The sequence below is a fragment of the Oncorhynchus keta genome, chromosome 26 (assembly GCF_023373465.1).
Source record: "Oncorhynchus keta strain PuntledgeMale-10-30-2019 chromosome 26, Oket_V2, whole genome shotgun sequence".
Classification (NCBI taxonomy): Eukaryota; Metazoa; Chordata; class Actinopteri; order Salmoniformes; family Salmonidae; genus Oncorhynchus; species Oncorhynchus keta.
The window spans coordinates 17,758,765-17,774,192 of NC_068446.1; the positions used below are offsets into that span (position 1 = coordinate 17,758,765).

At 41.0% G+C, this 15,428-nt stretch overlaps 1 protein-coding gene across 2 annotated transcripts in view; it reads left to right on the top strand.

Moving 5' to 3' along the window:
• LOC118359011 (carboxyl-terminal PDZ ligand of neuronal nitric oxide synthase protein-like) overlaps positions 1-15,428 on the top strand; it is a 233,019-nt gene that overhangs the window by 99,104 nt on the left and 118,487 nt on the right. For both annotated transcript variants that reach the window (XM_035737136.2, XM_035737137.2), the window contains exon 3: positions 13,630-13,722. In XM_035737136.2, the coding sequence (XP_035593029.1) occupies positions 13,630-13,722 (93 nt within the window). The remainder of the gene's footprint in view (positions 1-13,629; positions 13,723-15,428) is intronic.

The window sequence follows — 15,428 nt, forward strand, 5'->3', positions numbered from 1 at the left end:
TCTCCTTTCTACTGGCTGCTGCTGTAGTATCGCAACCACTCCCCAGAATGAAACATGAAACGTTGGAGACAAACAGGTCAAGTGTTGAATGAAGTGAGCCCCACAGCTTCCTTATAAGGAGCCACTTGCCCACTGATCATTCTCAATCCCACACCCAACAACCAGTATATAGTATCAGTTCTCTGTGTCTGACAAGTAGTATAGAGCTGGGGCTTGGCGTATTGCTTCTTCATCCTACGTAATGTATTCCCTGTGAATCTGGTGACGCTTTTCCTGCTACTGCTACACCCTTTTAGCTGATCTCTTGTGTTTATTAAATGGATTACATGTGAACATTTTAGTCATTTAGCAAACACTCTTTTCCAAAGAGATTTAGCATTTTCATACTTTTTCCAACTGGTCTCCCATGGGAATCAGACCCATTAACCTTGGCGTTGTTAGTGCCATGCTCTACCCACTGAGCCACACGGGATCACAACATGTTCATTGCAACTTTGGGTAGAAACCCAATAGCCTTTGCTCATGATGAAAATAAATTGTGCGGTCATCCTTATAATTTAAGCCGGTCCTCCATGAAAGAAATTCAGTTTGTCCTTCTCTTAATCTGGCTTAATCTGTGTCCAGTAAACGGCCCCTGTGTGTGGGGATTTATTCCCTTCCAAATAGGTCTGGATTAGTTAGACCATTCTTGGTGAATGAGCAAACCATTTGTCTACAGCAGTTCTGATGGTTTAATATGTTATGGTCGCTAATGGTCTTCAAAATCCCAAACACACACTGTATATTTGCCATATCTTCAATTTAAGCCTACTAGAAAGTGTGCGCCCTCAGAAGTGAAGCAAAAGTCATCCCGCTACCTAAGAATAGTAAAGCCCCCATTAGTGACTCAAATAGCCAACCAATCAGCCTGTTTCAAACCCTTGATGGCGAATAGATTGTGGGGGCTGTTTTGTTAGACATTATCGACCATAGTCTGCTGATAGAAAAACGTGTGTTATGACTTTACACCCCCTGCTATATTGTGGATAAAAAGTGACCTGTATAACAGAACACAGAGGGTATTCTTTAATGGAAGGCTCTCCAACATAATCCCGGTAGAATCAGGAATTCCCCAGGGCAGGTGTCTAGGCCCCTTACTTTTTTCATTCTTTACTAACGACATGCCACTGGCTTTTAGTGTCTATATATGCAGATGACTCAACACTATACATGTCAGCTACTACAGCGACTGAAATTACTTCAACACTTAACAAGGAGCTGCAGTTAGTTTCAGAAAGGGTGGCAAGGAATAAGCTAGTCCTTAAAGCACTGTATTTGGGACAAATGATTCACTAAACCCTAAACCTCAACTATATATTGTAATGAATAATGTGGAAATTGAGCAAGTTGAGGTGACTAAACTACTTGAAGTAATCCTGGATTGTACACTGTTATGGTCAAAACATGTTGATACAACAGTAGCTAAGTTGGGGAGAAGTCTGTCCATAATAAAGCACTGCTCTGCCTTCTTAACAACACTATATCAAGGCAGATCCTACAGGCCCTATTTTTGTCACACCTTGACTACTGATCTGTCATGTGGTCAGGTGCCACAAAGAGGGACTTAGGACAATTACAATTGGCTCAGAATAGGGCAGCCCGGTTGGGCCTTAAATGTACACAGGGATCTAACATTTATGATATACATGTCGCATGGCTCAGTGGAGGAGAGATTGACTACTTTTTAAAAATGTGTTGACAAGCTGAATGCACCGAGCTGTCTGTTTAAACCACTAGCACACAGCATGGACACCCATGCATACCCCACAAGACATGCCACCAGAGGTCTCTTCACAAGTCCAGAATAGACTATGGGAGGCGTACCGTACTGAAAAGAGCCATGACTACATGGAACTCTATTCCACATCAGGTAACTGATACAAGCAGTAGAATCAGATTTTAAAAACAGATAAAAATACACCTCATGGAACAGCGGGGACTGTGAAGAGACACACACACAGGTACAGACACACACATACACACACAACACTAGCACTCTACACACAAGCACATTGAAATAATATTGTATGGTGGTATTATTCATTCTGTATTGTAGATATGTAGTGGTGTAATAATGTTATATGATGTACTGTTTTATCTTTTGTTTTATGTGTAATGTAAGAGCCTTAATGTGTTTGGACTCCAGGAAGAGTAGCTGCTGCCAGGGCAGGGGATCCCTAATATATAAAGGGGATCCCTAATATATACAAAGTGTTTTGCAATAGTAATGATATTAGGTTTGGCTGGATTTATTGGTAAATGTCACGAATCACACTACATATAGAGGTGTTTTATAATATTTGTATTTAAAGAAATGCAATGTTTTATAATTGTATTATTTTGTTAACAGTTGTCACAACATTTTAGTCACTAGAACATTTTTGTAAGAAAAGTCTTCGTATTAGAATTGCACTATAGGGATATCCCCTCAGAGAGCTGCCATTTGTTGGACAATTCAAAGAGTGTTTGGTTGAGGCATTACGTTGCCAGTAGAAGGACACATTGAATTGCTTTCATGGACTGGCTGGACAATTTACTTTCATCAAAAGCTATTGGTGTTCTACCCAAGTTGCAAAGAAAATGTTGTAATACATTTAATAAACACGAGACCAACAAAATGGATCACAAGATTCACAAGGAATACATTACATAGAATGAAGAAGCAATATCCCAAGCCACAGCTCCATACTACTTGTCAGACATAGAGAACTGATACAGTATACTGGTTGTTGAGGTGGGATTGGTGTGAGGTGTGGGAAATCCGTGGGTGGCTTTTTACCATTTTATTTCTCATGTTTTACTCAATGGTAGGAAGAATTATGGTCCAAATTGGATGTTGGGTACTATATTTATTGAATATTATGTGTATCCTATAAATTAAAAGGGCCAATTTGGGGTCAATAAATTACCTTAATTTCACAGAGATAAAATATAAATTCAACAAAATAATGGTGTAGGGATGCTCTCTGTTTCTAACTACAGGAACAATTTCTGAATGATCTGAGATGGTGGGTGTCATGACTTACTGAAATGACATGGGACGACTCTATCGCTCTCTTTCTCCCTCTATTTCTCCAAGTCATACGTCCTTAGTGAGATATGAGAGACGAAGAGAGAGACAAATTGAGAGAGCGAGACAAAAGGGAAGAGATTAAGAAAATTAGAGAAAAACAGAAAGAGAGAATATAATGATGACATGGTAATTACTTTTTCTAGATTAATACTTCTGGAGGACATTGTGATATTCTAATGACTCGCTATGGAAACCACTCTCGCTCTTGTAACTCCGGTAGCCATGGACACATAGCATCTCTGTGTGGGAATTGAAGGCCAAAGGCCTCTCTCTTCAAACAACATAACACAAAGGGCAATTGTACGATAACGGAATTACGCTTTGACTCAGATTTTTCCGTTTTAAATGTATGTGAAATAAAAATCATTGATTTCAAAGTTTAACAAACTGTACAACTCGATGCACAAGGACTACTTTGAACAATTTACACACATTTTTACTAAAACACTTTTACTGGAAGAATTGTGCAGATGTAAAGTTTGGTAACAGGATTACAGTAAAAGCTCCCTCAGATCACATTTTCCCAAAACTCGAATTCAGATTTAAAGATATCTGCAGAAAGAATGGGGTGTCAGCTATGACATGGCGCATTGAGTTAAAAAAAAAAAAAAAAAACGTTGATTATTGAACTACAGTAGGTGAAGTGGATTTACAACAGAATAACGGTATTGGAATTATATTATGGATCCCTGATCTGTACTATACAGAAATGCATAATTATGGATATGAATATCATTATCGTCATGGTGAAGAATCCTGGATAGGTACACAAATATCATTATTTTGCATATTTGGGTGTTATTATACACACTGGCTATATTGTAATGAGTTCTACCCCCAAACAAGACCACATTTGGTTGGTCCAGACTAGAGAAAATCTGAAACAATCATAGATGTCTATATTTCACAAGTTTGGGCATCACATTATAACCACAGTAGAGTAGAGTACAGTATAGTACATTATACTGTACTCTACTCTAGTGTGCTCTGCTGTACTGAACTCTACTGTATAGTACTGTACCATACTATACTTTTCTTTACTTTATTGTACTGTACCGTTCTCTACTGTGCTCTGCTGTACTGTACTATGCTGTCTAAACTTGTGAAATATAGATGTCTAGGATTGCTTCAGATTTGGTCAGGCCAGGACGGACTGACCAAATGTCCAGGGTCGGTTGGCTGAAGATGCTCGTCACACTAAATGGAAAGAGGGTAGGTGGTAGTTCTCATGGTAAGTGGCATTAACTGGAGAGAGAGAGAGAGAGAGAAGAGAGAGTGAGAGCGACAGAGAGAGAGAGAGAGAAATGGAGAATGAGAGGGAAGTGTAGTCCAGACTGTTTTCAGTCTTGCTTTGAACACCAGACGACAGAAAGAGAGAAAAAAAGAGTTATGAGCTGAACATACCTTGACTAACCTGTACCTCCACACATTGGCTCAGTACTGGTACCCCCTGTATATAGCCTCGTTATTGTTATTTATTGTGTTACTTTTCATTTTATTATTTACTTTTGTTTATTTGATCATTATTAACTATATTTCGTGAACTGCATTGTTGGTTAAGTAAGCATTTCACAGTAAGGATACCTGTTGTATTCGGTGCATGTGACAAATAAAATTAGATTTGATTTTAACATAACAGTATGCCAGTGGAAGGGAAGACAGTAGCAGGTGACTACTATGATTTCCCATTGTAGCCTATTCAATTGCAGTAATTTCATAACAGATTTTTTGGGTGATTTCATAAACAAACTTCATATCAGTAAAACACGATAACTAATTGGTAGGTCTACCTTTACGTGTTACTTCTAATGCAAATTAGACAAATTGGAAAATATCTTAAAGATATGTGAGTTTTTGGTAACGGAATTACAAGGCACAAGACAATGTTTCTTAAACTTACAGAAGGCAAGTAATTTGTCCAAAACTAAATATACAGTGTTGTATATAAGTGTTGATATTAGTAGGCAGTGGTCTTTACATCAACATTATTGTTTTTTAAAATGTATGTCTAATACCTTTTAAGACTTCTTCTGGAAGATCTTGCCTAAGACCCCCTTTCCATCTGTTTGGCCCAAAATCAAATCTTTTGCTTCTTCCAAATTGTTTGGATGGAAAATGGTTGAATAATGTGTATGTGTTGATTTCTCATATATATAGACACTTAGCTATCATTTGAAATCCAATTTGACATCCTCCTATGAACTTTACATGTTGGTGCTCATGGGGCCTTTTACATGGAAATGCCCCAAACTTGATCATCGTAATATGAGTTTAAGTGGTTTGGGTTTTAATGACTTGTTTTAAAACACAGTCGCCCAATCGCAAATCGATTCCTAGCCACTTGTGGAGATCTGAAATTATTGGATAGTTCTAGGAAAATGGCACAAATTCCATCTTGACTAGAGGGCCAGGTGGAGCCATTACCCACTGTGCACCGACATCAATTAAGCGTCTATTTGCATGTTGGTTCAACGTCATTTCATTGAAATTACGTGCAAACAACGTTGATTCCACCAGTGCATGCCCAGTGGGTAACTTTTAACTTATCTAATCTTATTAGATGTCCCCTAGTGCGTAGGGTCTAGAACGTCCTGGTGTAGTTTGGGCACTAGGTTGTGTTTAACAGCCAATCTGTTATTTAAAAGGGCAGATGGCAGAAGGCAGGTGTCTGGCCCCTCTCTGTGTCTCAGTAAAATTATCAGGGTTTTAGATATTGGAAATTGGAGATTTCACTCTTACCTTTTCTCCCAGACAGTCAACTCAGTCAAAATATTACATTCCTCAAACCATTACCAGTTTCTCTTTCTTTCTTGACCTCATTCTTTCACACAGACCCACACTCAAACTCTCTCCCTCTCCCTTATTCCCCCCTCTTCCTCTCTCCCGTATTCCCACTCTCTCTCAGGAGAGGTGTCAGGGAGATTGATTGATCTACCTGATGGTTCCTGCTCGATAATCCAAACGAATTCTACTTGTTAGGATTGAATTAGAGCCCTCATGGATCACTTTGGCCCCTGGGTAGTAACACGCACTGCTGCTCAGGGACTGCGTGTGTGTGTCCGTGCGTGTGCGTTTGCGTGTGTGTGTGTGTAGGCAGGTGGGTAACAGTATTGGCCTGGCTTTGTATGCTCTAGCTCTCCCCCCTAACAGATTGAAGGAAAGTTGGACAGCACGCACACACACACACACCACCATTTCTCTCAAGGACTACATCATAAAGTCTTTAAATGGGCAATCCGCAGTTACTACTGTACATGCATTTTTTTTGTACTTATAAATGACTGATATACAGTATACCCATTAATATACTGTAACTTATAAATGCCTCATGAGCTTAGTTCAACTGTTGTATCCCATCAGAACCCAAGATATACACTTGTTTTAATCCAATGTTTGTCATGTAAATGTAAACAAACACTGTATTGCTTCAAAACATGGTCAAAACTATACTCATTCCGTTGAACCATATTTCTGTCTATGAACTATTTGTGAGTAGTTACATTTCTCCAGCCCGAACCCTCAGCGTTTTACTAAAACAGCGGCAGGGATACCACTTTGTCATTAATTCAAGTGCAGATTTCCCCTTTAAAGATGAAAAGCGTATGCTCTTTCATAAGGCAACTATTTCTTTAAGACCGGACCCTTCCATGCATATGCTGGCATACTGAACTCGTGCACTAGCTGGCAGACTTCTGAAAGACACCTTTTGCAGAGTTTTACTGTCTGAGGGTGTGTGTGTGTGTGTGTGTGTGTGTGTGTGTGTGTGTGTGTGTGTGTGTGTGTGTGTGTGTGTGTGTGTGTGTGTGTGTGTGTGTGTGTGTGTGTGTGTGTGTGTGTGTGTGTGTGTGTGTGTGTGTGTGTGTGTGTGTGCGCGTGTACTTTCATACATGTGTGTGAAAGACAAAATGCAGGTAAAATACCGCATCCAACCTCTGTGAAAATGTTTATTATTTTGGCAGTCGTTGATGAATGGCTCTATCATTGTTGGATGATATGAATGGTATTTGTATGTGTCTGAAAATAGCATTTGATCTTGAAGATGGCATTACGTTTGTCTGATCGTGTTGTTATTGCTTAAATGGATTACAGAGCAAACGGCTGGAGCCGACCTTTAGGAAATAATGACCTGCTTTTCTGGCAATATGAAGGCTAAATGTTAAATGAATCCAATTCTGAGACACACACCGTATAGTATTTACATGAAAAGTATTTCTAAGGGAAGGATTCATCTTCTAAGCCCTGTTTTTTCCACAAGATCTCATTTTCAAAATGGCAGCACAAACATTTATGGTCTCTGGCTTTTTTGTTGTTGCAGGGAGCCATTGCAGCGTTAACTGTCGTAATTAGGTCAGTTTATTTGGTCATTTCATGTGTTGTTGAACATCCCATCATCAGTAGTCAATATAGATTGGAAATTGAAAGTGAATGTGCTGTGGCGCCTCTTTATTAGCCTGCCTGACCAGACTAATTGATGTGATTGACTGATGATTGACTGATTACGCTGCATAGATGCATATACTGTATGTGCCAGCTGCCCAGTGACAGCCATTAGATAGATATTTCCGTATGGCCTGTGTGATCCAGCAGTTAAAGACGCTGACCACAACACACATGTATGGCGGAGTCGGCATGGGTTCAAATCCGGCCCACTGCCCTTTGGCTCATCCTAATCCTGTCATTCCAACACTTTACTATCTCTTCAATAAACCTATAAAATTACAAAAGAAGTGGGACAGCCTTGCTCCTTAAAAAATACCATTAAAAAAAGAGGCCATTCAGATGCCTCTCTCAGCACATGCTGAAACACATGTGCTGTCTGTATGTCTGTCTGTCTGCCTTCCTGTCTCTGCCTGTCAATCAATCCCAGCTGTCTGTTAGCCGCTGACCTGGTAAAAGGTAGTGGTCAGCAGATTATTCCTCTTCCTGAGGGTTAAGCAGAGGATGAGTTTCCTGGCAGGCCCCAGACTCAGAGCAGGCAGCGAGTGTTGATTGAGCACACAGTCATGCAATCTCCATAGACAAACATTGGCAGTAGAGTGGCCTTACTGAAGAGCTAAGTGACTTTCAATGTTGCACTGTCATGGGATGCCACCTTTCCAACAAGTTAGTTAGTCAAGTTGCTGCCCTGCTAGAGATGCCCCAGTCAACTGTAAGTGCTGTTGTTGTGAAGTGGAAACATCTAGGAGCAACAACGGCTCAGCCGCAAAGTGTTAGGCCACACAAGATCACAGAACGGGACCGCTGATTGCTGAAGCGCCTAACGTGTAAAAATCATCTGTCTTCGGTTGCAACACTCACTACCGAGTTCCAAACTGCCCCTGGAAGCAATGTCAGCACAATAATTGTTTGTCTGGAGCTTCATGAAATTTCCATGGCCAAGCAGCCGCAGACAAGCCCAAGATCACCAATGCGTAATGCCAAGCGACGGCTGGAGTGGTGTAAAGTTTGCCGATATTGGAGTCTGGAGCTGTGGAAACGCGTTCTCTGGAGTGATGAATCACGCTTCACCATCTGGCAATCCGACAGACAAATCTGGGTTTGGCGGATGCCAGGAGAATGCTACTGGCCTCAATGAATAGTGTCAATAGAGTAAAGTTTGATGGAGGAGGAATAATGGTCTGGGGCTATTTTTCATGGTTCAGGCTAGGCCCCTTAGTTCCAGTGCTGCTAACATTGTGGCAGCAGTTTGGGGAAGGCCCTTTCCTGTTACAGCATGACAATGCCCCTGTGCACAAATTGGGGTCCATACAGAAATGGTTTGTCGAGATTGGTGTGGAACAACTTGATGGCCTGCATAGAGCTCTGACCTCAACCCCATTGAACACCTTTGGGATGAATTGGAACGCCAACTGCTAGCCAGGCCTAATCGGCCAAAATCAGTGCCCAACCTCACTAATGCTCTTGTGGCTGAATGGAAACAAGTCCCCACAGCAATGTTCCAACATCTAGTAGAAATCCTTCCCAGAAGAGTGGAGGCTGTTATAGCAGCAAAGGGGGGGACCAAATCCCCATTAATGCCCATGATTTTGGAATGAGATGTTTGACAAGCACGCGTCCACATACTTTTGGTAATTTGTGGTAATTTGGTCAATTTATTCAAGCCTGTCTCAAAATACAACATTTCTCATTTAAGACAAAAAAATAAGATTTCTAGAAATGCACACCATTTTGATGTCTTGTAGGAAGCAATCAATCCCCCATTGCTGACTACAAATGATCTATGACTGGGCTAATAACTCACTATCTAGTAAAGGATATGAGCAAATGTACAAATGTGCACTTCGCTATATGTAACTCTTGCTTTGATCTCAAAACAAGCACATCTACTCACAACTGCTCATGCTATAAAAACAGTCTAGTTCAAAGTGAATGGCACAGATCCAGTTGAAGTCAGAAGTTTACATACACTTAGGTTGGAGTCATTAAAACTTGTTTTCAACCACTCCACAAATGTCTTGTTAACAAACTATAGTTTTGTCAAGTCGGTGGCAATCTACTTTGTGCATGACACAAGTAATTTTTCCAACAATTGTTTACAGACCGATTATTTCACTTATAATTCACTGTATTACAATTCCAGTGGGTCAGAAATGTACATACACTAAGTTGACTGTGACTTTAAACAGCTTGAAAAATTCCAGAAAAAAAGATATCATGGCTTTAGAAGCTTCTGATAGGCTAATTGACATAATTTGAGTCAATTGGAGGTGTACCTGTGGATGTATTTCAAGGCCTACCTTCAAACTCAGTACTTCTGCTTGATATCATGAGAAAATCAAAAGAAATCAGCCAAGACCTCAGGCAAAGAATTTTAGACCTCCATAATTCTGGTTCATCCTTGGGAGCAATTTCCAAACGCCTGAAGGTACTACGTTCATCTGTTCAAACAATAGTACGCAAGTATAAACATCATTGGACCACACAGCCATCATACCGCTCAGGAAGGAGACGCGTTCTGTCTCCTAGATTTGAACGTACTTTGGTGGGAAAAGTGCAAATCAATCCCAGAACAACAGCAAAGGACCTTGTGAAGATGCTGGAGGAAACAGGTACAAAAGTATCTATATCCACAGTAAATTCAGTCCTATATCGACATTACCTGAAAGGCCGCTCAGCAAGAAAGAAGCCACTGCTCCAAAACCGCCATAAAAAAGCCAGACTACAGTTTGCAACTGCACATGGGGACAAAGATCGTACTTTTTGGAGAAATATCCTCTGGTCTGATGAAACAGAAATAGGACTGTTTGGTCATAATGACCATCATTATGTTTGGAGGAAAAAGGGGGAGGCTTGAAAGCCGAAGAACACCATCCCAACTCTGAAGCACGGGGGTGGCAGCATTATATTGTGGGGGTGCTTTACTGCAGGAGGGACTAGTGCACTTCACAAACTAGATTGCATAATGAGGATGGAAAATTATGTGGATATATTGAAGCAACGTCTCAAGACATCAGTCAGAAAGTTACAGCTTGGTCGCAAATGGGTCTTCCAAATGGACAATGACCCCAAGCATACTTCCAAAGTTGTGGCAAAATGGCTTAAGGACAACAAAGTCAAGGTATTGGAGTGGCCATCACAAAGCCCTGACTTCAATCCCATAGAACATTTTTGAGCAGAACTGAAAAAGTATGTGCAAGCAAGGAAGCCTACAAATCTGACTCAGTTACACCAGCTCTGTCGGGTGTAATGGGACAAAATTCACCCAGCTTTTTGTGGGAAGCTTGTGGAAGGCTAGACAAAACATTTGAGCCAAGTTAAACAATTTAAAGGCAATGCTACCAAATACTAATTGAGTGTAGGTAAACTTCTGACCCGCTTGGAATGTGATGAAACTACAAGCTAAAATAAATCTTTCCTTCTACTATTATTCTGACATTTCACATTCTTAAAATAAAGTGGTGATCCTAACTGACCTAATACAGGGAATTTTCACCAGGATTAAATGTCAGGAATTGTGAAAAACTGAGTTTAAATGTATTTGGCTTAGGTGTATGTAAACTTCCGACTTCAACTGTAGACTGTTTAGTCATGCCTGTCAATTTAATAGAATCCTACTCCAATGCGTTCTGCCTACAACGACATTTCTTGCATAAATAGTTTTGCATACTAAGTCTTGCATAGTTCACTTTGTTTCGGTATGTTGCATTGAAAGTGGCTAATATCGCATTGATTTGATCACAATTCCCACAGTAAAGGGAAACATTGGTATTGCTAACTTACGGGGAACACTCTAGAAAGTTGAGTGAAGTTCAATCGAGTGCTTCTCTGTGCAGAAGAAGGTAGTTCTGGGGCGCATGTGCGTGCACAGCTTAGAGGGAACACTGATTACCGGTGTGATCATGTAGCCTACCTCAAATGTTGAAATATACTTTTTTTAATTATCTGAGAATTGCTTTGAGAGACTAGTCCATGTTCAGATCACCTCTACCTTACCTGTCACCCTAGAACGACTTCAATTTGCTTACCGCCCGAATAGGTCCATAGACAATGCAATCGCCATCACACAGTACACTGCCCTATCTCATCGGGACAAGAGGAATACCTATGTAAGAATGCTGTTCATTGACTATAGCTCAGCATTCAACACCATAGTACCCTTCAAACTCATCATTAAGTTTCAGTCCCTGGGTCTCAACCTCACCCTGTGCAATTGGGACCTGGACTTCCTGACGGGCCACCTCCGGGTGGTGAAAGTAAGAAACAACATCTCCACTTCGCTGATCCTCAACACCTGGGCCCCACAAGGGTGCGTACTCAGCCCCCTCCTGTATTCCCTGTTCACCCATAACTGCGTGGCCATGTACACCTCCAACTCAATCATCAAGTTTGCAGACGACACAACAGTAGTATGCTTGATTACCAATAACGACGAGACAGCCTAAAGAGAGGAGGTGAGGGCTCTGGGAGGGTGGTGTCAGAAAAACAACGTCAACAAAACAAAGGAGATGTTCGTGGACTTAAGGACACAGCAGAAGGAGCACTCCCCTATCCACATCGACAGGACAGCCGTGGAGAAGGTGGAAAGTTTTAAGTTCCTCTGCGTACACATCACTGACTAACTCAAATGGTCCACCCACACACACAGTCTGGTGAAGTAGGCTCAACGGCACTGAGGAAAAAGGCTTTAGAAATGTGGCTTGTCACCTAAAACACTCACAAACATTTACAGATGCTCAATTGAGAGCACCCTGTCGGGCTGTATCACCGCCTGGTAAGGCAACTGCACCGCCTGCAACCACAGGGCTCTCCAGAGGATCGTGTGCACAATGCATCACCGGGGGCAGACCACCTACCCTCCAGGACACTTACAGCACCCAATGTCACAGGAAGGCCAAAAAGATTAGCAAGGACAACAACCACCCGAGCCACTGCCTGTTCACCCCGCTACCTTCCGGAAGGCAAGGTCCATACAGGTGCATCAAAGCTGGGACCAAGAGACTGAAAAACAGCTTCTATCTCAAGGCAATTACACTGTTAAATAGCCATCACTAGCACAGTGAGGCGGCTGCCTACATACAGACTTGAAATGATTGGCCACTTTAATAAATGGAACTCTTGTCACTTTAATAATACCACTTTAATCTTGCATTACTCATCTCATATGTACAGTATATACTGTATTATATACTATCTATTGCATCTTCACTGTGCTGCTCTGTCATTGCTCATCCATATATTATATGTATATATTCTTATTACATTCCTTTACTTAGATTTTTGTGTATTAGGTATTTGTTGGGGAAGGAATTGTTAGATATTACTTGTTAGATATTGCTGCACTGTCGGAACTAGAAGCACAATTTTGCTACACTCACAATAACATCTGCTAACCGTGTGTATGTGACCAATACAATTTGATTCGATTTGATGTGAGAAGAACATCAGTGCATTAGCAGGGCAATTCAAGCAAGGCCAATATGTTGTGATATTGTTTTGGGCCTATAGCCTACTGCACAAACCTCAGTACTACAGTACTGTTTTTAATTATTTTATGTTGCATAGGCTTACGCTTTTTAAGTCATGTTAAAAAAACATCTGAACAGTAGATCTCGGCTTGCATTTTGGAAAGTGAACTCGACTCAAGTAAGGTTGGTGACTACTGTTTTAAGCAAAAAACATTGCCATAGAGGCTAACTACTTCTTTCCCGCTCCTAACTAGCCAACGAAAGCTAACACACAATCACATCAAGCAGCTGAAATGACAGCAAACTATGTGCACTGTCATTTGTTTTACTTTTGTTTCTATTGCCATTTATTTTGAACTGTCTCTGAACTTCAGAGTTGGCTTAACATTGTACCAGAGCTAGCTAGCTAACAAGCTTGTGTGTGTAGAGCGGCACCAGAATTAAAAACACTTCTTACCTTTTCATAGTTAAGAAATCCAATGTGAAATGTGATAGCTATAGTATCCCTAACTACCATTGAAAAGTGAATCCATTCTTCTCTAATTAAAAGTGAATCCATTTATCTCTCATTTTTATATCGTTACTAATGTTAATCAATCTTTCTTTCCACAGTATGAATTCAAAGTGAAAAACATAAAGAAGAAGAAGGTCAACATCATAGTCTCAGTGGATGGAGTGAAGGTGGCACTAAGAAAAAATAAAAAAGTGAGTCTGTTTATAGTGAGTCCTTTATTTATTTTTCTGCAACCTGTTAATATCTTTACATTTGTGACTGTCTGGAGCTTAGGGGCAGGGAGTGGATGGGTGTTGTGTTGTTTCTAACCTCCGCTGTCAAACTGCCCACTCAGCCATTACTGAGGTGTGTCATATCCTGGGATTCTGTTAAGGAGTGAGTGGAATTCAAATCCTGTCACCAGCAGTGAGAGGGAATGATTAGCGAATCTGTGCCCTGCTAAATAAAGCTCCAGATATGGTAGAGTGAAGGAAAGGAGTGAATATGTGCCTGGCTAAACTAATGTTTCCGACAGGGTAGAGTGGCAGAGTAGCAAATCTGTGCCCTGCTAAATAACGCTCCAGATATGGTAGAATGGAAGAGAGGATGAATCTGTGCCCTGATAAACAATGCATGAGACAAGGTAGAGTGCAGGACAGGAGCAAATCCGTCCTTTGCTAAAAATGCGTCCCCTATTCCACTCACCCCGTCTTTCTCTCTATAAAGCTTTCCTTTTAGCAGTTCTACACTGAGCTAGGTTTACTATAATTCTTCCCAGTAGTTAGACTGGGATTACCTTGGGTGACCTCTCTCCTGTCTCTCAGTTTTACTACAGTTCACTATTAAAGCCAAGCTAGAAGTACAGTCATAATCCCTGGTATGCAAACAAGCATAAAGAAGCCACTGGTATTCAGCAGATGTCTCCTACTCTCCTAACGTCCTCGACCTTCGATTGTTTAGAGTCCTTTATGGAGATGTTCCGTTCTTTCCTCTCCCTCCTTTTTCTCTCTCTCCTCTCTCTCTCTCCTTTCTTTTCTCTCTCCAGCCAGTGTTTTCTAAAGAGAGGACTGTACAAATCAGTTAGATACGGCTCAAGGCAGCGACTGAGGGCTATGAATTAAATCCAATTGTATTGGTCACATACACATGTTTAGAAGATGTTATTGTGGGTGTAGCGAAATGCTTGTGCTTCTAGCTCCGACAGTGCAGTAATATCTAACAAGTAATATCTAACAATTTCACAACATATACCCAATACACACAAATCTAAGTAGGAATGAATTAAGAATACATATATAGACGAGCGATGTCAGAGCGGCATGGACTAAGATACCGTAGAATAGTATAGAATGCAGTATATACATATGCGATGGGTAATGCAAGATGTGTAAACATTATTAAAGTGACTAAGATACAGTAAAATAGTATAGAATACAGTATATACATTTGAGATGAGTAATGCAAGATATGTAAACATTATCAAAGTGACTAGTGTTCCTTTTCTTAAAGTGGCCAGTGATTTCTAGTCTATGTCTATAGACAGCAGCCTCTGATGGCCTTGAGATAGAAGCTCTTTTTTAGTCTCTCGGTCCCAGCTTTGATGCACCTGTACTGACCTCACCTTCTGGATGATAGCGGGGTGAACAGACAGTGGCTGGGTGGTTGATGTCCTTGATGATCTTTTTGGCCTTCCTGTGACATCGGGTGCTGTAAGTGTTCTGGAGGGAGGGTAGTTTGCCCCCGGTAATGCGTTAGGCAGACCACCCCACCCTCTGGAGAGCCTTGCGGTTGCGGGAGGTGCAGTTGCCGTACCAAACGGTGATACAGCTCGACAGGATGCTCTCAATTGTGCATCTGTAAAGGTTTGTGAGGGTTTTAGTTGCCAAGCCCACTTACCTCTATAGAAACCTGTAATGCA